The sequence below is a fragment of the Scyliorhinus torazame genome, chromosome 1 (genome assembly GCF_047496885.1).
Source record: "Scyliorhinus torazame isolate Kashiwa2021f chromosome 1, sScyTor2.1, whole genome shotgun sequence".
Lineage (NCBI taxonomy): Eukaryota > Metazoa > Chordata > Chondrichthyes > Carcharhiniformes > Scyliorhinidae > Scyliorhinus > Scyliorhinus torazame.
Window position 1 is genome coordinate 344124586 of NC_092707.1, and position 25122 is coordinate 344149707.

Genomic DNA, 25122 nt, shown 5'->3' on the forward strand with positions numbered 1-25122 from the left:
TTATCACAAATGTCCCATTCTTCACTAGATAATGCAAATGGGTTTTAGCTATTTCCACCCATTGGAAACTGGACTGGTGGGCTGTTAAATCGAGCATATCTCGATCTGGGGCAGCACGGTGGCATAGTGGTTAGCATTGCTGCTTCACAGTGCAGAGACCTGGGTTCAATTCCAGCCTTGGATAACTGTGTGGAGTTTGCACGTTCTCCCTGTTTCTGCGTGGATGCTCCGGTTTCCTCCCCCAGTCCAAAGATGTGCAGGTTAGGTGGATTGCCCCTTACTGTCCAATGATATGCAGATTAGGTGGGGTTATGGGGATAGGGTAGGGTGAGGGCTAGTAGGGTGCTCTTTCAGAGGGTCAGAGCAGACTAGATGGGCCAGATGTCCTCCTTCTGCACTGTAGGCATTACACTATTCTATCTCCCTTTCATATTTCAATCTTCTCCAGTGTTACTCTGTAGGCCTTTGCAGGAAGCTTCATGAATGTATGCAAATCGAGGTCCCAATATTTCAATAGGATCTAGATACAATGGGCACGAACCTTTGGCCACGCTGCGCCAGAAAAGCAGCTCACTGCGGTGCAGCGTGGCTGGTGAAAGCAGAAAACCTCGTTCCCAGGATCTACCCGGCTTGCAACGCCTCGCGAAATTCAACGTGATCACGCAAGACGTTGCAAGGGGAATCCCACCCACAATGGCGGGATCACTTTTTAGCAAATCTGCATATTAGAGCAAGGCAGTAAGCCTTACTCTAGGTTTGCAAGGTATATGAGTCTTTGGGATTCAATCCCTTCACCTTGGGGACCTTGGACGAGCGGTGTTTAGTACTGGTACCCAAATGGGTACCAGATGGAACAGCACTTGGGGTCTCCAAGGGAATCGGAGGCCCCCAGCTGCATGCCCTTTGGGTATGGTGTTGCCCTAGCACTGCTATGCCACCCAGGTACCCTGGCAGTGCAAGCCTGGCATTGCCAAGGTGCCCAGGTGGCACTGCCAGCTGGAAGGGGCACTGACAGGTTGGCACTGTCAAGGCATCCAGCTCGCATTTTTTGCACGCACGCAACTGGGTCAGTGTTGCCCGGTGTGGGTTTGGGGGTGCGTGGGGCCGGGAGATCCTCCCATGTTGCATTCGGGCTGTGGGGGAGGTCGGGGATTCTTTTTGGGGCCTCGGAGATCGGGATGCCATTTAAAAATCCCGATCTCTCGCTACAATGGGGAGTTACGACGAGCGGAGTTCCCCATTGCAAAAAATGGGGCTATGCGCGGCCTTGGCCGCGTGTTTCCCGTTCAGGCCCCTTATTTAAAGCGAGTCGCGTTGAATGGCCATTTGTTTCTCAGCACTGCGAGTGCCGGGAAACACGCAGCTAAACGTGCTCGCTCGGGGACTTCGTCCACATCCAGAGCCATTGTGAGTTTTCCACTAGGCAGAACCAGGTGTGCAGCTATCCCAAGACTGAAGGTGCCATTCTAGTATCTAAAATCTTTCTTTGTGGAGAGCCACCTTCAAGGTGTTCCCAAAACCCCTACCCTGCATCTTACTGAGAAGCCAAAGAGTGGTTAAGGGTGGCCCAATCGTCCTCTGCTAGCAGGTGCTAGCCAAATGTAGTTACAGCATGTAAATGCAACTCGGGAATTAAAATTGCCTTGACCGCCTGCTGCCTCTGTTGGACAGGAAAATCAACTTGCGGGAGCAGTTTCCAGCTGGATTCCCACTCTTGAGTTGAAATCTGACTCATTGCCGGCAACACTGGCCAAAGAATCATTCTACGACTTTGATCATGCAATTTACCATCCATATAAACATAGATTGTACAATATTCTGCGTTAACCTTTGATTACCGAAGCAGAAGCACCAAGAAGGATGACTGCATGAATGTTGCACTGATCACCAGTTAGACTGACAAAAGTATCTTTTGCTAACCACCTGACTGGTATTATACTGTGCCAGAGGATTTTGTTTCCTTGTCCATTAATACCATGTCAGCCATGTAGAATTGATTGTTAAAAATAATAAATAAGGACTTGTTTAATCTTATGATTAGGAATAATACATCCTAATTACAAATGTCTTGGTATCTTTGTTAATACATTGATTATTCCAGGGGAAATTAAATTACATTTTAAATCTATGTAATTTCACATTCCATTCAAAACGCACCCCTTCACCATTCATAAGACGATGTAAGGTAGTAGCATAAAGTAAATCTAGTTTATGTAGATAATTTAGATCTGCACATTAATTTTTAAAATCATTCATCACGTTGCAGTGCAACAGCAAACTCGTTTGTAGATTTCTTTCTTTGGCTATTGATGCTTTATCCAAAGGATACTACTTACTAGAATTACTTTGAAAATATTGAAAAGAAAACAGTGATAACGCTTCAAAAGCACTTAATTGGCTGCAGAATGCTTTGGAAAGTCCTAAGATTATGAAAAATGCTTTATAAATACACAACGTCTTTCAATTGTGTCGAATGCTACATTGAAACGGAATTCAGATTTTTATCTGTAATTGAATGTCTCAAATGGATTAAAATGTTGTATAGAGAGCATGTTAATTTTGGTTTAATATGATAAATTGAGGCAGAATAATAAGTAATTATTCTGACTACTGTTTCGAGAGAACACAATGATCTCTCAGAGTAACTACATCACCTGCAGAGCTGGATTGAATTTTTAATTAGATATTAAAATAGCACAAAATCTTCCTGTTATGTGATAGAAGAGATCAAAGCATTTTATGGATCACAGTATTGTTCTTTCTGAATACATTGCATTAACTTCAGAAATTGATCTAGGGTTGCTATGCAAAAAGACAGAATATTTAGCACAGATGAACCTTATATTCAAAGCAATAAAAAGAGATTGATACTATTTTTAACTGAAGCACGCTACAATCTCTCTTCTATATTGATGATATTTGCTGGTAAGGAATTTCAGTGACTTAATTTCAAGTTTCCAGTAACCATGAACACTTAATAAAATTGAACAAAGGAAGGGCAGCACGGTGGTGCAGTGGTTAGTACTGCTGCCTCACGGCACAGAGGACCCAGGTTCGATCCCGGCCCTGGGTCACTGTCCGTGTGGAGTTTGCACATTTTCCCCGTGTCTGCGTGGGTCTCACCCCCACAACCCAAAGTTGTGCAGGTTAGGTGGATTGGCCATGCTAAATTGCCCCTTAATTGAAAAAAGGTAATTGAGTACTCTAAATTTATTTTTTTTAATTGAACAAAGGAAATAGTCACCACATGTTGCAAAGTATTGGTTCTGATGTTTTGCTGGATGGGACATAGAATCATAGAATCCCTACAGTGCAGAAGGAGGCCATTTGGCCCACCGAGTCTGCTCCGGCCCTTGGAAAGAGCCTATTAAGCCCACACCTCCACCCTATCTCTGTGACCCAGTAACCACACCTAACCTTTTGAATACCAAGGGGCAATTGATCATGGCCAGTCCACCAAACCTGCACATCTTTGGACTGTGGGAGGAAACCGGAGCCCCTGGAGGAAACCCACACAGACATGGGGAGAAAGTGCAAACTTCAAACAGACGGTCACCCGAGGCTGGGATTGAACCCGGGTCCCTGGGGTTGTGAGGCAGCAGTGCTAACCACTGTGCCACCATGCCAGCCCATACCAGCTGTTCTCATGTCAATCAATAGGAGAGATAAAATAAAATAAAAAATACTGAAGATGCACAGAAGGCCAGTTAACATTTAAAAGGTAAAGGTTAATGCTCTGGTTGTGACTCGTCATAAAATGTTAAATAGCCCAAACGTATGCTCCAGTGTTTACTCCAGTGCGATGCTTAATATTTGTGTTCAAGTTGTGTTCTGAAACTGAGTATAATTTATTATAAGTTTCCAATTACCTGAGAAATAAGGTATTGTAGGACTATCCTGGGAAAAATGTACATTGTGAACTGTCACTGTCACATTTTAAACTTAAGTAGATAGTGTGGGCTTCTACTCATGAGCGAAATTCTCCGGAAACGGTGCGATGTCCGAAACGGCGCAAATCAGACGGGCATCGCGCCGCCCCAAAGGTGCGGAATGCTCCGCATCTTTGGGGGCCGAGCCCCAACCTTAAGGGGCTAGGTCGGCGCCGGACGAATTTCCGCCCCGCCAGCTGGCGGAAAAGGCCTTTGGTGCCCCGCCAGCTGGCGCGGAAATTACATATCCGGGCGGCGCATGCGCGGGAGCATCAGCGGTCGCTGACGGAATTCCCGTGCATGCGCAGTGGAGGGAGTCTCTTCTGCCTCCGCAATGGTGGAGACCGTGGCGGAGGCGGAAGGGAAAGAGTGCCCCCACAGCACAGGCCCGCCCACGGATCAGTGGGCACCGATCGCGGGCCAGGCCACCGTGGGGGCACCCCCCGGGGCCAGATCGCCCCGCGCCCCCCCCCAGGACCCCGGAGCCCGCCCGCGCCGCCTTGTCCCGCCGGTAAGGTAGGTGGTTTAATTTACGCCAGTGGGACTTCGGCCCATCCGGGCCGGAGAATCGCCCGGGGGGGGGGGGGGGCCCGCCAACCGTCGCAGCGCGATTCCCGCCCCCGCCGAATCTCAGGTGCCGGAGACTTCGGCAACTGGCGGGGGCGGGATTCACGCCAGCCCCCAGCGATTCTCCGACCCGCCGGGGGGTCGGAGAATTTCGCCCCATGACTGTATTTGTGGCATAGCCTCAATACTCTATTCCTTTTTGACCCAATGATGATGAAGTTTAAGCAACTGAAGTTCCTATACTGCGTATTTTTAGTGTGCACAGTAAGAAGTCTTACAACACCAGGTTAAAGTCCAACAGGTTTGTTTCGATGTCACTAGCTTTCGGAGCGCTGCTCCTTCCTCAGGTGAATGAAGAGGTCTGTTCCAGAAACACATATATAGACAGATTCAAAGATGCCAGAAAATGCTTGGAATGCGAGCATTAGCTGGTGATTAAATCTTTACAGATCCAGAGATGGGGTAACCCCAGGTTAAAGAGGTGTGAATTGTGTCAAGCCAGGACAGTTGGTAGGATTTTGCAGGCCAGATGGTGGGGGATGAATGTAATGCGACATGAATCCCAGGTCCCGGTTGAGGCCGCACTCATGTGTGCGGAACTTGGCTATCAGCTTCTGCTCGGCGATTCTGCGTTGTCGCGCGTCCTGAAGGCCGCCTTGGAGAACGCTTACCCGGAGATATGGGGCAAAATTCTCCCCCAACGGCGCGATGTCCGCCGACCGCCGAGGGGCAGCACGGTAGCATTGTGGAGGGGCAGCACGGTAGCATTGTGGAGGGGCAGCACGGTAGCATTGTGGAGGGGCAGCACGGTAGCATTGTGGAGGGGCAGCACGGTAGCATTGTGGATAGCACAAATGCTTCACAGCTCCAGGGTCCCAGATTCGATTCCGGCTTGGGTCACTGTCTGTGCGGAGTTTGCACATCCTCCCCGTGTGTGCGTGGGTTTACTCCGGGTGCTCCGGTTTCCTCCCACAGTCCAAAGATGTGTGGGTTAGGTGGATTGACCATGCTAAATTGCCCATAGTGTCCAAAATTGCCCTTAGTGTAGGGTGGGGTTACTGGGTTATGGGGATAGGGTGGAGGTGTGGACCTTGGGTAGGGTGCTCTTTCCAAGAGCCGGTGCAGACTCGATGGGCCGAATGGCCTCCTTCTGCACTGTAAGTTCTATGATAAAAAAAAACGGAGCCAATCAGACGGGCATCGCGCCGGTCCAAAGGTGCGGAATGCTCCGCATCTTTGGCGGCCTAGCCCCAACATTGAGGGGCTAGGCCGACGCCGGAGGGATTTCCGCCCCGTCAGCTGGCGGAAATGGCGTTTGTTGCCCCGCAAGCTGGCGCGGAAATGCGGCGCATGCGCGGGAGCGTCAGCGGCCGCTGTCAGTTTCCCGGCGCATGCGCGGGAGCGTCAGCGGCCGCTGTCAGGTTCCCGCGCATGCGCAGTGGGGAGAGTCTCTTCCGCCTCCGCCATGGTGGAGGCCGTGTCGGAGGCGGAAGGGAAAGAGTGCCCCCATGGCACAGGCCCGCCCGCGGATCGGTGGGCCCCGATCGCGGGCCAGGCCACCGTGGGGGCACCCCCCGGGGTCAGATCGCCCCGCGCCCCCCCCCCCCCAGGACCCCGGAGCCCGCCCACGCCGCCAGGTCCCACCGGTAAATACCAGCTTTGATTTACGCCGGCGGGACAGGCAATTTCTGGGCGGGTCTTCGGCCCATCCGGGCCGGAGAATCCAGCGGTGGGGTCCCGCCAACCGGCACGGCCCGATTCCCGCCCCCGCCCAATCTCCGGTACCGGAGACTTGGGCGGGGCGGGATTCACGTCGGCCAACAGCCATTCTCCGACCCGGCGGGGGGTCGGAGAATGACGCCCCAGAGGCTGAATGCCCTTGACTGCTGAAGTGTTCCCCGACTGGAAGGGAACATTCCTGCCTGGTGATTGTCGCGTGATGTTCGTTCATTCGTTGTCGCAGCGTCTGCATGGGCTCGCCAATGTACCACGCTTCGGGACATCCTTTCCTGCAGCGTATGAGGTAGACACCGTTGGCCGAGTCGCACAAGTATGTACCGCGTACCTGGTGGGTGGTGTTCTCACGTGTAATGGTGGTATCCATGTCGATGATCTGGCACGTCTTGCAGAGAATGCCATGGCAGGGTTGTGTGGTGTCGTGGTCACTGTTCTGAAAGCTGGGTAGTTTGCTGCAAACAATGGTTTGTTTGAGGTTGCGCGGTTGTTTGAAGGCAAGTAGTGGGGGTGTGGGGATGACGTTGGCAAGATGTTCATCTTCATCGATGACGTGTTGAAGGCTGTGAAGAAGATGTCGTAGTTTCTCAGCTCCGGGAAAGTACTGGACGACGAAGGGTATTCTGTCGGTTGTGTCCCATGCTTGTCTTCTGAAGAGGTCGGTGCGGTTTTTTGCTGTGGCGCGTTGGAACTGTCGATCGATGAGTCGAGCGCCATATCTCATTCGTACGAGGGCATCTTTCAACGTCTGTAGATGTCTGTTACGCTCCTCGTCTGAGCAGATCCTGTGTATACGGAGAGCTTGTCCATAGGGGATGTCTTCTTTAATGTGTTTAGGATGGAAGCTGGAGAAGTGGAGCATCGTGAGGTTATCCGTGGGTTTGCGGTAAAGTGAAGTGCTGAGGTGACCATCCTTGATGGAGACGAGTGTGTCCAAGAATGCAACTGATTTTGGAGAGTAGTCCATGGTGAGTCTGATGGTTGGATGGAACTTATTGATGTCATCGTGTCGTCGATTCAGTGATTCTTCGCCGTGGGTCCAAAGGAAAAAAATGTCAGCGATCCCGGAGCGGAGAAACTACGACATCTTCTTCACAGCCTTCAACACGTCATCGATGAAGATGAACATCTTGCCAAGGTCATCCCCACACCCCCACTACTTGCCTTCAAACAACCGCGCAACCTCAAACAAACCATTGTTTGCAGCAAACTACCCAGTCTTCAGAACAGTGACGACGACACCACACATCCCTGCCATGGCAATCTCTGCAAGACGTGCCAGATCATCGACATGGATACCACCATTACACGTGAGAACACCACCCACCAGGTACGCGGTACATACTCGTGCGACTCGGCCAACGGTGTCTACCTCATACGCTGCAGGAAAGGATGTCCCGAAGCGGACATTGGCGAGACCATGCAGACGCTGCAACAACGAATGAATGGACATCGCGTGACAATCACCAGGTAGGAATGTTCCCTTCCAGTCGGGGAACACTTCAGCAGTCAAGGGCATTCAGCCTCTGATCTCCGGGTAAGCGTTCTCCAAGGCGGCCTTCAGGACGCACGACAACGCAGAATCGTCGAGCAGAAGCTTATAGCCAAGTTCCGTGCACATGAGTGCGGCCTCAACCGGGACCTGGGATTCATGTTGCATTACATTCATCCCCCACCATCTGGCCTGCGAAATCCTACCAACTGCCCTGGCTTGACACAATTCACACCTCTTTAACCTGGGGTTACCCCATCTCTGGATCTGTAAAGATTTCATCACCTGCTAATGCTCAAGCATTGTCTGGCATCTTTGAATCTGTCTATATATATGTTTCTGGAACATACCTCTTCATTCACCTGAGGAAGGAGCAGCGCTCCGAAAGCTAGTGACATAGAAACAAACCTGTTGGACTTTAACCTGGTGTTGTAAGAGTTATTACTGTGCTCACCCCAGTCCAATGCCGGCATCTCCACATCATTTTTAGTGTGGCATAGCTTTGCAAGCTATTGAGCACCACAAGATTTAGGATTTCACAATTATAGATTACGGAAATTTTTAATGGGCTGTTAAACTGAGGCCCTATCTCTGTTCTCAGGTAGGTGTAAAAGATTCACATTTCATAAAATTAAATGTCACAGTGTTCTGGCCAGCATTTATCCCTAAACCAGATCCCCTAAAACAGATTTTTGAGTCATTGCCACATTACTGTCAGTGGGAGCTTGCTGTGTACAAATTAACTGCACGCTTACAACATTACAATAGAGACCTCACTTCAAAAAGTACTTAATTGGCTGTAAAGTGCTTTGTAGCATTCTGAGGTCATGAATGGCTCTTAAAAAAAGGGTACTGGTAAATCTTTCTACGTGAATTACTTTTTCTTGACTTTGCCTTTTACATTGCAGCTGAATTTTGCATTAGTTTTGTTTTTCCACATTGGCTAAACAAGTGAATTTTCTCTTGGCTGAAGGGGTTTTAATTATCTTCAATACAACATCTGTTGATCTTCCATGTCATTGTACACGGGGAGTCGTTGCCAAGTGCAATTTTTCGGCAAAGTCAAATTAGAAGGTGGGAAGTGATTGGACCACTGTGTTCAAACTTAATTTAGTCATCTTTTCAGAGCCATCCATTCTGTCTTTTCTATGATTCTTTAATTTATGTTATTATTGTTTATTAGCAAGACACATGGCAGTTTGGGGTATAAGAGGATAAGTTGATTTGAATAAAGGAGTTAATTTGCATTACAGACTGGGGAGCTGGAAGATGCCAAAATGAGGTGTCACTGATGAACATTCACCGCATCTGGGGTAGAGAATTTCAAAGACCTCTGATTGACGGAGTTTTCCTCATTTTAATCCCAAATAGCTGACTTTTTAAAAAATATATATTTTATTCAAGTTTTACGGCCAAACAAAACAATACAAAGGTTTTTCCCTTTTTACAACAATAAAACAATATAAATAACAGTGACTGTTTTTAACAAATAAATAAATAATATATAAACTAAATGGCAACTGCCATAACAAAAATAATAACTCTCCCAGGTAATAAAATCAAACAACCCAATATACATAACCAAGTACAAATATCTATACAAAAACACCCCTGAGGACCCTCCCGAGCCCCCCCCCCCCCCCCCCCCCCCCCGGGTTGCTGCTGTTACCTTCCCATTTCCTTTATCGTTCTGCGAGGTAGTTAATGAACGGTTGCCACCGCCTGGTGAACCCTTGAGCCGAACCCCTTAATGCAAACTTTATCCGTTCTAGTTTTATAAAACCTGCCATGTCGTTTATCCAGGTCTCCACGCCCGGGGGTTTGGCTTCCTTCCACATAAGCAATATCCTTCGCCGGGCTACTAGGGACGCAAAGGCCAAAACATCAGCCTCTCTCGCCTCCTGCACTCCTGGCTCTTCTGCAACCCCAAATATAGCCAACCCCCAGCTTCGCTCGACCCGGACCCCCGCCACCTTTGAAAGCACATTCGCCAGCCCCACCCTGAACCTCTGCAGTGCCGGGCATGACCAAAATATGTGGGTGTGGTTTGCTGGGCCTCTCGAGCATCTCCCACACCTATCCTCTACCCCGAAAAATTTACTGAGCCTTGCTCCGGTCATATGCGCCCTGTGCAAAACCTTGAATTGTATCAGGCTTAGCCTGGCGCACGAGGACGAAGAGTTTACCCTACGTAGGGCATCTGCCCACAGCCCCTCTTCAATCTCTTCCCCCAGCTCTTCTTCCCATTTTCCCTTCAGCTCATCCACCATGATCTCCCCCTCGTCCCTCATTTCCCTGTATATATCCGACACCCTACCATCCCCCACCCATGTCCCTGAGATCACTCTATCCTGAATCTCCTGCGTCGGGAGCTTCGGGAATTCCCTCACCTGTTGCCTCGCAAAAGCCCTCAATTGCATGTACCGAAATGCATTCCCTTGGGGCAACCCATATGTTTCCGTCAGTGCTCCCAGACTCGCAAACGTCCCATCTAAGAACAGATCTCTCAGTTACACAACCCCAGCTCTCTGCCATGCTCCAAATCCCCCATCTATTCTCCCCGGGACAAACCTATGATTATTTCTTATCGGGGACCGCACCGAGGCTCCCGTCCTTCCCCTATGCCGTCTCCACTGCCCCCAAATTTTCAGTGTTGCCACCACCACTGGACTTGTGGTGTATTTTTTCGGGGAGAACGGCAACGGCGCCGTCGCCAGTGCTTATAGGCTGGTTCCTTTGCAGGACGCCATTTCCAATCTCTTCCACGCCGCTCCCTCCCCTTCTCCCATCCACTTACACACCATTGAGATATTGGCGGCCCAGTAGTACTCACTTAAGCTCGGTAGTGCCAGTCCCCCACTATCCCTGCTACGCTGCAAAAAAACCCTCCTCACTCTCGGGGTCTTCCCAGCCCACACAAAACTCATGACACTTTTCTCGATTTTCTTGAAAAAAGCCTTCGTGACCATCACCGGGAGGCACTGAAACACAAAAAGGAATCTCGGGAGGACTACCATTTTGACCGCCTGCACCCTACCCACCAGTGACAGGGGCACCATGTCCCATCTCTTAAAATCCTCCTCCATCTGTTCTACCAATCGTGTTAGATTAAGCCTATGTAAGGTTCCCCAACTCCTGGCTATCTGAATCCCTAAGTACCGGAAATCTCTTGTTACCTTCCTCAGCGGTAAATCATCTATTCCCCTGCTCTGCTCTCCCGGATGCACCACAAACAACTCACTCTTCCCCATATTCAATTTGTACCCCGAGAATTCCCCAAACTCCCTGAGTGTCTGCATTATCTCAGGCATCCCCTCCACTGGGTCCGCAACATACAACAATAAATCATCTGCATACAATGATACCCGGTGTTCTTCTCCTCCCCTGAGTACTCCCCTCCACTTCCTGGAGCCCCTCAGTGCTATGGCCAGGGGCTCAATTGCCAATGCAAACAGTAACGGAGACAGGGGACACCCCTGCCTTGTCCCTGTATAAAGACGGAAGTAGTCAGACCTCTGCCTGTTCGTGACCACACTTGCCACCGGGGCTCTATATAGCAGCTGTACCCATCCAATAAACCCTTCTCCAAAACCAAATCTCCTCAACACTTCCCACAGATAGTCCCACTCCACTCTGTCGAATGCTTTCTCGGCATCCATCGCCACCACTATCTCCGCCTCCCCCTCTGGTGGGGGCATCATCATCACCCCTAGCAGCCTCCGTATGTTCGTGTTCAGCTGCCTCCCCTTAACGAACCCAGTTTGATCCTGGTGGACCACCCCTGGGACACAGTCCTCTATCCTCATCGCCATCACCTTGGCCAGGAGCTTAGCATCTATGTTTAAAAGGGAAATGGGTCTGTAGGACCCACACTGCAGCGGGTCTTTTTCCTTCTTCAAAAGTAGCGATATCGTCGCCTCCGACATAGTCGGGGGCAACTTCCCCCTTTCCCTGGCCTCATTAAAGGTTCTCGTCAAAAGCGGGGCCAGTAGGTCCATATATTTCCTATAAAATTCCACCGGGAATCCATCCGGTCCTGGGGCCTTCCCCGCCTGCATGCTCCCAATCCCCTTTACCACCTCCTCCATCTCAATCTGTGCTCCCAGTCCCGCCCTCTCCTGCTCCTCCACCTTCGGGAATTCCAGCTGATCCAGGAAACACATCATTCCCTCCTTCCCTTCCGAGGGCTGAGCCTTATATAACATCTCATAGAATGCCTTGAACACCCCGTTCACTCTCTCCGCTCCCCGTTCCATCTCTCCCTCCTCATCTCTCACCCCACCTATCTCCCTCGCCGCTCCCCTCTTCCTCAATTGGTGGGCCAGTAGCCGACTCGCCTTCTCTCCATACTCATACTGTACACCCTGTGCCCTCCTCCACTGTGTCTCTGCCTTACCCGTGGTCAACAGGTCAAATTCCACATGTAATCTTTGTCTTTCCCTGTACAGTCACTCCTCCGGTGCCTCTGCATATTGCCTGTCCACCCTCAGAAGTTCTCTCAACAATCGCTCCCTTTCTTTACCCTCTTGCTTCCCTTTATGTGCCCTTATGGATATCAGTTCCCCTCTGACCACCGCCTTCAACGCCTCCCAGACCACTCCCACCTGAACCTCTCGATACACCCCCTCACCCTTAGACATACCCCCTCATCCGCCAATAAGCCCATATCCATTCCCCAGAGTGGGTGCTGTTCTTTTTCCTCTCCTACCTCCAGGTCTACCCAATGTGGCGTGTGGTCCGAAATGGCTATGGCCGTATACTCCGTCCCTGTCACCTTCGGAATCAGTGCCCTTCCCAAGACAAAAAAGTCTATTCGTGAGTATACCTTGTGAACATGGGAGAAAAATGAGAACTCCTTACTCCTAATAAATCTCCAGGGGTAAATAGCTCACTTCTTGACTGCAGACAGGCTCTCTAGTTCTAAACCGTCCAGCCAGGAGAAACTGCCTCAGTCGTTACCCTGTCAAAACGTCTCTGAAACCTTTATGTTTCAATGAGATCATGGGCGGAATTCTCCGCAAATGGCGCGATGTCCGCCGACCGGCGCCAAAAACGGCGCGAATCAGTCCGGCATTGCGCCGCCCCAAAGGTGCGGAATCCTCCGCATCTTGAGCGGCCAAGCCCTAACCTTGAGGGGCTAGGCCCACGCCGGACAGATTTCCACTCCGCCAGCTGGCGGGAAAGGCCTTTGGTGCCCCGCCAGCTGGCGCGGAAATGACTTTGCCGGGCGGCGCATGCGCGGGAGCGTCAGCGGCCGCTCACGGCATCCCCGCGCATGCGCAGTGGAGGGGGTCTCTTCCGCCTCCGCCATGGTGGAGACCGTGACGAAGGCGGAAGGAAAAGAGTGCCCCCACGGCACAGGCCCGCCCGCGATTCCCGCACCCGCCGAATATCCGGTGCCGTAGAATTTGGCAACCGGCGGGGGCGGGATTCACGCCAGCCCCCGGCGATTCTCCGGCCCGGCGGGGGGTCGAAGAATCCCGCCTCGTGTCTTATTCTTCTAAACTCCAAAGAATATAAGCCAATTGTTTTAAAATATATTTTTTTATTTGGTTTTTAACATTTTATACATACAACCCACAGCTGTACGAGCCTCTTGCATGAGGCTGAGACAGTCACCCTTCGCAGGTCCTCACACTACAACCTCTCCTCCAGTGCCATCACCAGCTCCTCCTCCCACTTGGCCTTGACCCCCTCCAACGACACCCGCTCCTCCTCCAACATCTTCCCATCAATCGCTGAGATGCCCCCCCCCTTCCCCTCCACCCACTCCAGCCCCATCACTGTCACCAGCCCCTCCAACAACGAGGAAGGCGGCACCACCAGAAAAGTCAGGGAAACTTTATTTGCAAAGTCCCGCACCTGCATATACCTAAAGGCCTCCCTCCCCGTGGAATCCCAACCGGCTCCATCAATTCCTCCAAACTCGCGAACTGTCCTTCTGCAAATAAGTCCTTCATCTGCATCACCACCTGTTCCTCCCAACCCAGAAACCTAGCACCAGCCTCGTCGTCTCAAATACATGATTCCCTCGGATCAGCATCAACATCGATCCCGCCCCTAACGTAAAGTGCTGCCAAAATTGCCTCCATATCTTCAGCGTGGCGGCCACCACCGGACTCCCCGAATACTTCCCTGGCGCAAACGCGAGCGGTGCCATTGCCAATGCCTGCAAACCCGAACCCTTACAAGATCCTACCTCCATCTTCACCCACAAAGCCTCCAGCTACTTACCCCAACCCCACACCTTCTCGGTAGTCGCCGCTCAATAATAATACTGTGAGGCAGTCTCTTCCTAATCCTTGCTATCTTACCTGCCCAAATAAAAGATGAAATCAACCGTTCCACCCCCATAAAAAACATTTTCGGCAAAAAGAACGGTAGGCACTGAAGTAAGAATAAAAACCGTGGCAAAATATTCATCTTTACTGTCTGTACCCGGCCTGCCAACGATAGGGGAAGGCTGTCACACTTCAATAAATCTGCCTTGACCCTACCCACCAGGCTCATGAAATTCAATTTACGAAGCCGGGCCCAATTCCGAGCCACCTGCACTTCCAGGTACCTAAAGTGGGTAGTTGCCACACAAAATGGCAAAACCCCCAGACTGACTCCTGCCCCCAGACACCCGAAAACGCTCACTCTTTTCCAGATTCAAGTTATAACCTGAAAACCCGAATCTCCTGAGTAGCCCCATTATATCCCCCACCGTAGAACCCGGGTTGGAGATATACAACAGCAAATCATCGGCAGTGTGCGCACACTCGCCCTCGGTTCACTGTATAACAATTTGACCCACATCATAAACTTAGGCCCAATCTCAAACCTCTCCAACACCGGAAACAGATAGCTCCACCCTACATGGTCAAATGCCTTCTCCACGTCCAGCACCACCACCACCTCTGGCTTCCCCTACTCTGTTGAAGAGAGCACCATATTTAACAAATGCCACATGTTCAAATACAACTGCCTTCCCTTTAAGAACCCCATCTGATCTTCCCCAATCACCTGCGGAAGGTACTCTTTCAACCTTGGCCAGGATCTTGGCATCCATATTTAGCGGAGATATTGGCCTATATGACCCACACTCCACCAGGACCTTATCCTGTTTTAACAACAACAAAATTGATGTCTGTCCCATCGTCTCCAGGAGTACCCCCTTAACCATAGCATCTTTGAACCTTTCCCCCCCCCAAAAAAAAATCCCTCATATTCTGTCTTGTCCCCGAGGGGCTCTGACCTATACAACTTTTTATAAAACTCCTCAAATGCCTTGTTCACCTGCTCCGGCGCCACCACCAACTCCCCCGTCCCATCCCGAACCCAATTTCTCATCCAGAGCTGGCCTGCAAGCAAACGACTGGCCTTCTCTCCATATTCATGCACTACCCCCTGCGCCTGCCTTAACTGCCGAAATGCAGATCATACCATGCCTGCAACTCCTTCCTCCTCACCAGGAATTGCGGAGTAGGATCCTCCGCATACATCCCATCCACCTCCAGAATTTCCCACACCAGCCGCTGTCGCTCCTCTCTTGCCTTCCTATCCATCTGAGCCTTAAACAACATGATCTCGCCCCTCACTGCCGCCTTCAGTGACTCCCAGACCACTGACTGCGAGACCTCCCCATTCCTGTTAAATCCCACATAGTCATCACCTTCCCCAAACTTTACACAAAAGTTTGGACCGCCAGCAGCCCCACGTCCAACCTCCACGCTGGCCTCTGTGCCGGACTGTTCTCCAGGATCACATTCACCAAATGCAGAGCATGGTCCAAGATAACAATTGCCGAATACTCTGCTTTCCTCACCCCCGACAACGAGAATATAAGCCAATTCTACTCAATTTCTTCTCACAGGACAATCCTCTCATCCCAGGAAGGGACAATTCTCTCGTTCCAGGAATCAACCTGGTGAGCCTTCTTTTGCTCCCCTGTAAGGCATATGTATCCTTCCTTAGGTACGGAATGCAAAACTGTACACAGTACTCCAGGTGTAATCTCACCAAAGCCCTGTGTAATTGCAGTAATTACCTACTCTTGCACTCCAACCCATTCGCAGTAAAAGCCAACATACCATATGCCTTCCTATTTCCTTGATGGACCTGCATGTTAACTTCAGCCTGAATTTTTGCTCCTTGGCTGGGAGCACAGAGTTGGACAGTTCCTGGCTCCACAAACCCAACCCAGGACAAAGTGCTCTGAAACTTCAGATTTTCAATCCATGGTGGGGGATGTGGGGGGAGAGTGTGGGAGGGTGGGTGTGAAATGGGAGTTGTGGCAGTGGAAACAGTGCCTGGAAACAGTGTGGGGCAGCACAGGGTTTGCCAGGTGCAGAGGCGGGCTGGATGAAAAGGCCCATCTCAGTGATCCAAACTTTATTCCAGCTGTGGAACAGAGAATGAGAAAAAAAGAGCCCCCCAGCACTCAACCCCCCATTACTCCCTCACCCCCACACACTTCTCAAGCCCCATCCATGCCAACCTGTTTCAGCTCATGTCCTCTACCCATTCCCATGATACTTCACATCCTCTATGCCAGCCTATGCATCTCCACCCACCACCCCCATGGCTCTTCATAGCATCAGTGCCAACATAGTGTCAACTCATGCCAACCCATGCCTCCCATCCATCATCCATTGCCCTTACAGCTTCCATGCCAACTCACCCAGTACCCACCATGGACAGACCTCGGGGCCCATGCTGAGATTAAATAAAGTTCTTAAGTGCCTATTAATTAATTTATCGTTTATAAAAAAGTCATTGATAAAAACCCATTCACTACATTTAATTTCCTTAAAATAGTGAATTATTTGTAACAACACACCATTATGTTCATAGACCCACTTCAAAGACATTACAAGCATTTGCAGCTTTCAATCAAACTGTGAACTGACAGGCACCCACTGTGATAATGGTAGGTTGTGAAATCAGTCGTGGAGCACTATTCCTGTAATGCTAACCCTCAGTATCAACAGACATGGTGTAAAGCAAGCACTGACTTTTGATTGGCAGTTTTCCCCCAAAATATTTAAAGGGCTTGGCAGCTTGACAGATCCCGTTTACAGTTCACTTTGACAGTTCCAAATAGTTTATCCATTTTTTACACACATTCATGTGCAGTTTTAACAATCCAGAAGGGCACCATACCTCTCCCCAAGGGCACCTGATCTCTTCCAAAGGTGTTCCAAGAACATATCCAAAAGTATACCCTACCTCTGCAAAGAATTCAGTCAACTTTAGACCTTTTCCTAACAAGTCTAAAATGCAGAAGTTGTGTTTTGGACATCCCACTAGCCAGAACCAGGGGCGGGATTCTCCGACCCCCCGCCGGGTCGGAGAATCGCCGGGGACTGGCGTGAATCCCGCCCCCGCCATGTCCCAAATTCCCTGCCACCAGAGATTCGGCGGGGACGGGAATCACGCCAGTCGGCGGGCCCACCCCCGGCGATTTTCCGGCCAGCGATGGGCCGAAGTCCCGCCGCTGTCAACCCTCTCCCGCCGGCGTGGATTAAACCACCTACCTTACCGGCGGCGCGGGCGGACTCCGGGGTCCTGGGGGGAACGTGGGCCGATCTGGCCCCGGGGGGGTGCCCCCACGGTGGCCTGGCCCGCGGGCGGGCCTGTGCCGTGGGGGCACTCTTTTTCTTCCGCCATTGCCATGGTCTTCGCCATGGCGGAGGCGGAAGATACCCCCCCCCATGCGCATGCGCGGGGATGATGTCAGCAGCCACTGACGCTCCCGTGCATGTGTGGACTTACGCAGGCCGGCGAAGTCCTTTCGGCCCTGTCTGGGGTGGCGCCAAAGGCCTTCCTCGCTAGCCGGTGGAGCGGAAACCACTCCGGCGCGGGCCTAGCTCCTCAAGGTGAGGGCTTGGCCCCTAAAGGTGCGGAGACTTCCGCACCTTTGGGGCAGCCCAAGATCGGAGTGGTTCCCGCCACTCCATCATGCCGGGACCCCCGCCCCGCTGGGTAGGGGAGAATCCCGCCCCTATTGAGGCAGCTGCACTTTAACGTGTGCAGTGGCCTCCGTGAACCACAGATGTGCAATTTAGAAGCCACCCTCATTCCTCACACCTATAAAAATGGCTGGGGCCAGGTTTAGGGGCACGACTTCTGGATTCTTGCCTCTCCTGCCATTTTCACATGACAAAGAATCTCTTGTGGGAAAATGTAGGACTTTGTGTTTTGTTTATAAGGATGCCCAAATTGTTCTGGTGACGTTAAATGTTGGAATTCATTTGAAAAAAAATGTTTCTCCTATTTTCCTACCAAAGTGAATAACCCCACACTTCCCCACATTATAACACACCTGCCTTTTTCTTTCCTACTTAGTCAACCTGTCCATCTTCCTTTGCAGACTATTTGGGGAAATGCAAACTTGGGGATCAGATGCAATTATCTGTGGTGGGGGTAAATTAATTACAAATGGAAGTAAGTTGAGAGACTGGCTTTAACCTGCCAACTTCCAGTTTTTACTCAGGTGGGACAGGGACAGGCAGCCAACCTGCTCTCAAACGTGTCCACTCCACTGTAGCCTGCTTTTCAGTTTTAACTGTGAGCCTTAGGTTTCCCGGGCATGGAAAACTAGTCCGATGCTGCAAGGTGAGGACTACATGGCGGCATAGTGGCAATGTCACTGCACTAGTAATTTAGAGACCCAGGCTAACTATATGCGGATCCAGGTTCAAATCCAACTTGGGGGATATATAAATTAAATTCATAAAATCTTGAATTGAAAGCATGTCTAGTGATCTTGGGCGGGATTCTCCGACCCCCCACCGGGTCGGAGAATCGCCGGGGGTCAGCGTGAATCCCGCCCATACCATCCTCCTAATTCTCCAGCCCCCCAAAAATCGGCCCGTCGTGAGTCACGCCGCCCACCTCGGAGAATGGCGGGGTCCGGTGCGACTCAATAGGCGTCGGGGCTGCTCGAATTCTCCGGCCCGCGATGGGCCGAAGTCCCGCCCGTCTTTTGCCAGTCCCGCCGGCGTGAATTGGAGGAGGTCCCTTACCGGCGGGACCTGGCGGTGCGGGCGGGCTCTGGGGTTCTTGGGGGGGGTGGTGTCGCGGGGGGATCTGGCCCCGGGAGGTGCCCCCACGGTAGCCTGGCCCGCGATCGGGGCCCTCCGATCCGCCGGCGGGCCTGTGCCGTGGGGGCACTCTATCTTCCGCACTGGAGGCTGTACCAGTCCGCCATTCCCGGTGCGGAAACGTAGCCCTCTGCGCATGCATGGGGATGATGCCAGCACGCGCTGGTGTTCCCGCGCATGCGCCAACTCGCGCTGGCCGGCGGAGGCCCTTCGGCGCCGGTTGGCATGGCGCCAAGCCCCTTTCCCGCCAGCCAGTGGGGCACAAACCACTCCGGGGCGGGCCTAGCCCCTGAAGGTGCGGAGGATTCCGCACCTTTGTGGTGGCCCGACGCCGGATTGGTTCACGCCACTCCGCCTCGCCGGGACCCCACCCCCCCTGCCGGGTAGGGGAGAATCACGCCCCTTGAAACCGTTGTTGTAAAGAAAAAAAATCTGTTTCACAAATGTCCTTTAGGGAAGGAAACCTTTATCTGGCTTGTCCTACATGTGACTCCAGATCCACAGCAATGTGGTTGACTCTTAACTGCCCCCTGAAATGGCCTAGCAAGCCACTCAGTTCAAGGGCAATTAAGGATGGGCAATGAATTTTGGTCACATTCTAAGAAAGAATAAAGGAGACACTGAGAGCTTCTTGCCCAGTACTCCTAAGATCCCAGGATATCTTCCCCAGAGGTCTCAAATCCTAAGGCATGCTCTAATGTTCCTAAAGCTTTTCTCTCCAGTGTTTCCTGATCCTGGGATCAACTCCAGGTACGACCAGGCCCTGCACCCTGACTTTAGTTCTTGATCTTCGGGCTATACCAAGGCCAATAAATCAGTGTCCCTCTGATATAACCCGTGCCTCCAGGAGATTTATTGAGACAGGGAAAAGCTGTACATCTGCCAGGTGACATCTGCGGTGCAGAATGCTCTCCTTTGTTTCCATATTATGCTTTTATGCTCCTGTGTTTATAGTGTGAGTTTTCTTTCAGTCAGGGAACTGTTTTGTTTGTTGAGCTATTAAATCAGAGAAGGCAGCTGCTGCCTGGACTTGATATTGCAGTGGAAAATATTGGGGAGAATTTTCCTCGTCTCTTGGAGACACATTGTGAGGAAGTGGGCCCAAAAGTTTTTGTAAGAAATGTGTTGGATTGGCCTGTTGATGTGTTCCTTCCTTTGGCTACTTTCCTCATGGGCGGCTGGGACCAATCTCAAAAATCTATGATTCCATGGTGGGAGGCCATTTAAGGTTGTTGAAGGTGAAATTATTAGCAATGTTCACACCAAAGGTTAGTTTTGTCGGGTGGATGGAGCCCCCCCCCCCCCCCCCCGCACTATGCCAGCACCCTGCCAACTCAGAGGAGGAAGCTGCACAGTGGGAACTTGATGCTGCTGGAGATTTAAATAGATATTTAATGCTTACAGGTGGAAAATAGCAAGGCTATTGCCATGTCAGAGGCTTACCATTGTGAAGATTTCCCGGAGACTGTTTGCTAATGCTGGGATTGATGCAGTAATAGTCGCTCCCCCAATAATTTTTTAAAAATAAATACATTTAGAGTACCCAATTCATTTTTTCCAGTTAAGGGGCAATTTAGCGTGGCCAATTCACCTAGCCTGCACATCTTTGAGTTGTGGGGCGAAACCCACGCAAACATGGGGAGAATGTGCAAACTCCACATGGTCAGTGACCCAGAGCCGGGATCGAACCTGGGACCTCGGCACCGTGAGGCAGCAGGGCTAACCCACTGCGCCACCGTGCTGCTGTTGCTCCCTGATAATGATACATTGTTACAATGCAATGTTACATTGCATCCCTGCCCTTCTCACTGCTAGGCTCTCAACATTGCTCTAAATTATGATCCAGGGAGGGTTGCAGACTGCTTTTCCATTGGGCCACCTTGCACCTCCAGAACCCACTCGTCATCCCTAATTGGATGGTGAATGCGGAGGCAGCCAATAGGCAGGACGTCGCCCATAAAATTAACCCAGAAGGTGCACTGGAGACAAAAATGCTGCCTGGATTTCTAGTCCAGTAACATAACTACTACCTGATGATAATTTATAAATGCTCGTGGTGCATGGCTGTTTTCATGTTGGATAGAAAAAGATAGCCGTGACACTATGGCAGAAAAGCTTGATGCCTTATTGCATCTTTCAGAAGTGCCCCAAAGTGCTTCCCATGAAGAGCACAGTCAGTTATGTTGGGGGAAGAAATAGATTCTGATTGGGTTCAATGTGTTGTGAAGTTGTCAACATAAATAAAAGGAGTAAAGATTCCCCAGCACATTGCTACTTGTCATATTATCTTGCTATTGGGACCAGTGTTTAACTACAGTTCTTGGTCTTTGGCCAAGAAATCTACATAGAATCTTTCAATAGTATTATGATCTGTTCTACTTAAGGAACACGTGTGTTTTTCACACACTAAATACCATGCATAGCTTGTATCATTTTCCAGTGGTTCCAGTATAGTGTACTTCATGGGGAAAGATGCTTCTTGTTTACAAATGAATTTGATTGACGTATAGCAAGTACTATAACTACATCAAAGTTTTACACTCATGGCATCATGAAATCTGATTGCTTATCTCCTCCGCAAATGTTAACTTGTGTCACATATTATGGTTGTCTGTTCAGTTTTAAAATGATTGAGTATTATTGAGCTTAATGTATTTCTGTGAAATTCCATGTGTGTTATTTTAATTGCAGTATTCACATGTATAAAATAAGTAGGTTAATGGTACTGATAAAATGTTGATAACAGAATTTCATATGATCATTTTAACATTTGACATGATCATTGGCAAAATATCTGTTGCAGAATGTCAGTCAAGCTTACAAATTAACTAATATTACTTATAAAGCAAAAATATCACAACTCTGTAGCTCATTTGTGTTTTTATTTTGCTTGCCCAGGGAAAGGAGATGTCTTTGGAGATGTTTTCTGGAAGGAAAATACCCTTGCTCAGTCATGCGTTAATGTCAGAGCCCTGACTTATTGTGACCTTCATGTTATCAAAAGAGATGCCTTGCAGAAAGTACTAGAATTCTATACAGCCTTTGCAAACTCCTTTTCAAGAAACCTTATCCTGACATATAATCTTAGAAAAAGGGTAAGTTCTCCTTTTATTATGTACAAACATTTTTTTCTCAATCAATTTTTGATTATGTTCTCTCAATGAATAACAGTTACAATATGTATACCTAGAAATTATGGCATCCTTCTGAAGTCCTTACCTGGTCTGACCTATATGTGACAATGTGTTTAATTCCCTCTGAAATGGCCTAGCCAACCACTCAGTTGTATTGAATGGAAAGAACCCAGCCGTGTCGACCCTGCAAAGTCCCCCTAACTAACATATGGCTTGTGCCAAAATTGGGAGAGCTATCTCACAGACTAGTCAAGCAACAGCCTGACATATTCACAGAATCATATCTTACAAATAACGTCCCAGATATCTCTATGTCCTGTCCAACCAGACCCATTAGAGGTGTCAGCACAGTGGTATACAGTCCGGCTGGGGAGGGGGAGGGGGGAGGGCACGGTGGAGTTGCCCTCGAAATCCTCAACATTGACGCCGGACCCCATGGCTTCAGGTCAAACATTGGCAAGGAACCCTCCTGCTGTTACCACGTACTGTCCACCATCAGCTGATGAGTCAGTACCCCTCCATGTTGAACACCACTTGGAGGAGGCACTGAGGGTGGCACATGCACAGAATATGCTCTGGGTGGGGAACTTCACCAAGAGTGGCTCGGTTATACCACCACAGACCGAGCTGGCCGGGTCTTAAAGGACACAACTGCTAGACTGAGTCTGTGACAGGTGGTGAGGGAACCAACAAGAGGCAAAAACATACTTGACCTCATCCTCATCAACCTGCCGGCCGCAGATGCATCTGTCTATGGCAGTATTGGTAGGAGTGACCACCTCACAGTCCTGTAGAGACAAAGTCATATCTACACATTGAGGATACCCCCCATCGCATTGTGTGGCACTACCATTGTGCTAAATGGGATAGATTCAGAACATATCTAGCAACTCAAGACTAGGCATCCATGAGGCGTTGTGGGCCATCAGCAGCAGCAGAATTATACTCAGTCACAATCTGCAATCTTATGGCCCGTCATATCCTCCACTTTACCATTACACCAAGTCAGGGGAGCAACCCTGGTTCAATGAAGAGTGCAGGACGGCATGTCAGGAGCAGCACCAGGCATACCTAAAGATGACATGTCAACCTGGTTAATCTACAACACAGGTCTACTTGCATGCCAAACAACATAAGCAGTAAGTAATAGACCGAGCTAAGCGATCCCTCAACCAACAGATCAAATCTAGATGCTGCAGTCCTGCCACATCGAGCTGTGAATGGTGGTGGAAAATTAAACAACTCACTGGAGGAGATGGTTCCACAAATATCTCCAGTCTCAATGATGGAGGAGCCCAGCACATCAGTACAAAAGACAAGGCTGAAGCATTTGCAATAATCTTCAGCTAGAACTGCCAAGTAGAGGATCCATCTTGGTCTCCTCAAGAGGTCCACAGCATCACAGATACCAGTCTTCGGCCAATTTGATTCACCCAGTGTGATATCAAGAAACTGCTGAAGGCACTGGATACTGCAACGGCTATGGGTCCTGACAATATTCCGGTAATAGAACTGAAGCAGCACGGTAGCATAGTGGGGGGCAGCATGGTAACATAGTGGGGGCAGCATGTTAGCATAGTGGTTAGCACTATGGCTTCACAGCGCCAGGGTTCCAGGTTTGATTCCCAGCTTGGATCACTGTGCGGAGTCTGCACGTTCTCTCCGTGTCTGCGTGGGCTTCCTCCGGGTGCTCCGGTTTCCTCCCACAAGTCCCAAAAGACGTGCTATTAGGTAATTTGGAAATTCTGAATTCTCCCTCTGTGTACCCGAACAGGCGCCAGAATGTGACAACTAGGGGCTTTTCACAGTAACTGCATTGCGGTGTTAATGTATGCCTACTTGTGAAAATAAAGATTTTTTTTTAAATTAAAATTATTAAAGTCTTGTGCTCCAGAACTTGGTAATGCCAAACTGCCAGTCCAGTTACAATACTGGCATCTACCCGGCAATGTGGAAAATGGCCTCCTTCTGCACCATAAATTCTATGAGTGCAGTTTCAACAACACTCAAGAAGCTCACTACCATCCAGGACAAAGCAGCCCACTTGATTGGCACAGCTTCCATAAACATTCACTCCCTCTACCACCGACGAACAGTACCAGTCATGTGTGCAATCCACAAGATGCACTGCAGGCACTGACCAAACCCACGACCACTACCATCAAGAAGGACAAGGGCAGCATATACATGGGAACACCACCACCTGGACGTTCCCTTCAAAGTCACTCATCATCCTGACTTGGAAATATATCGCCGTTCCTTCACTGTCGCTGGGCCAAAATCCTGGAACTCCCTGTCTAACAGCCCTGTGGATGTTCCTAGACCTAATGGACTCCAGCGGTTCAAGTAGACAACTCATCGCCACCTTCTCAAGGACAACTAGGGATGAGCAACAAACATCTGGTGTTCAGTTTTTTTAGCAAGAAAGGATTAAGACGATACATAACACATTGGTTTTAAGCACAGCTGTGTAATGCAAGGTAATTAAAGATGCAACTTACATTTGCTTTTCTTTCATTTATTTGTTTTGCGGTGAAACTTGCAAATGTTCAAAATACCAAATAACAATAAAAATGCTGCATATGTATGGGTGAACCATTCGCACCTGACCAAAGACAGGTTTTAATATTTCAAGTGTTATGGGCAAGGGTTTAGAGAACCTCAAAGTGTATCATGGAGTTCACCTGACCCACAACTTTTAATAGATTGTGGTATGGGGAGCACACGGCCCACTCTACAGGTGTGGTAGTGCAGAAATGGAAAAGTATTTTTTTAAGCAAAACAATGTTTATTCTATGAACTCAAGTTAACCTTTTTAAAACATACAGTGAACATCTCAGCAACCATCAATTCAAATACAGCCCCCAAGGAATACAACACTAAGTAATCCTTAAAAAATTCCCAAACAACATTCAGAAGACAAAAGACCCTTTTAACACAAACAATAAGGTTTAACTTCACTATTGAGAGCAGTTACCACTTTGAAAATCCCAAATGATCATTCATAAGCTTGCAGAGATTCATACACATCCTGCTGTGATTTCAGCTTCTCCAAAACTAAAATGAAACCAAACCCACCCTGGTGCAAAAAGCCTAAAGCGAAAGTAAAAAGCTGACAGAGAGCCCAGCTCCACCCACTCTCTGACATCACTGCAGTAATAAACATCCATTTCTTA

The 25122-nt window shown here is 49.6% G+C and overlaps 1 protein-coding gene across 2 annotated transcripts in view; it reads left to right on the top strand.

Annotated features, from left to right (window-relative positions):
* The window catches only part of kcnh1a (potassium voltage-gated channel, subfamily H (eag-related), member 1a), a 520535-nt gene that overhangs the window by 307264 nt on the left and 188149 nt on the right, over window positions 1-25122 (top strand). For both annotated transcript variants that reach the window (XM_072509739.1, XM_072509749.1), the window contains one exon: window positions 21711-21907. In XM_072509739.1, the coding sequence (XP_072365840.1) occupies window positions 21711-21907 (197 nt within the window). The remainder of the gene's footprint in view (window positions 1-21710; window positions 21908-25122) is intronic.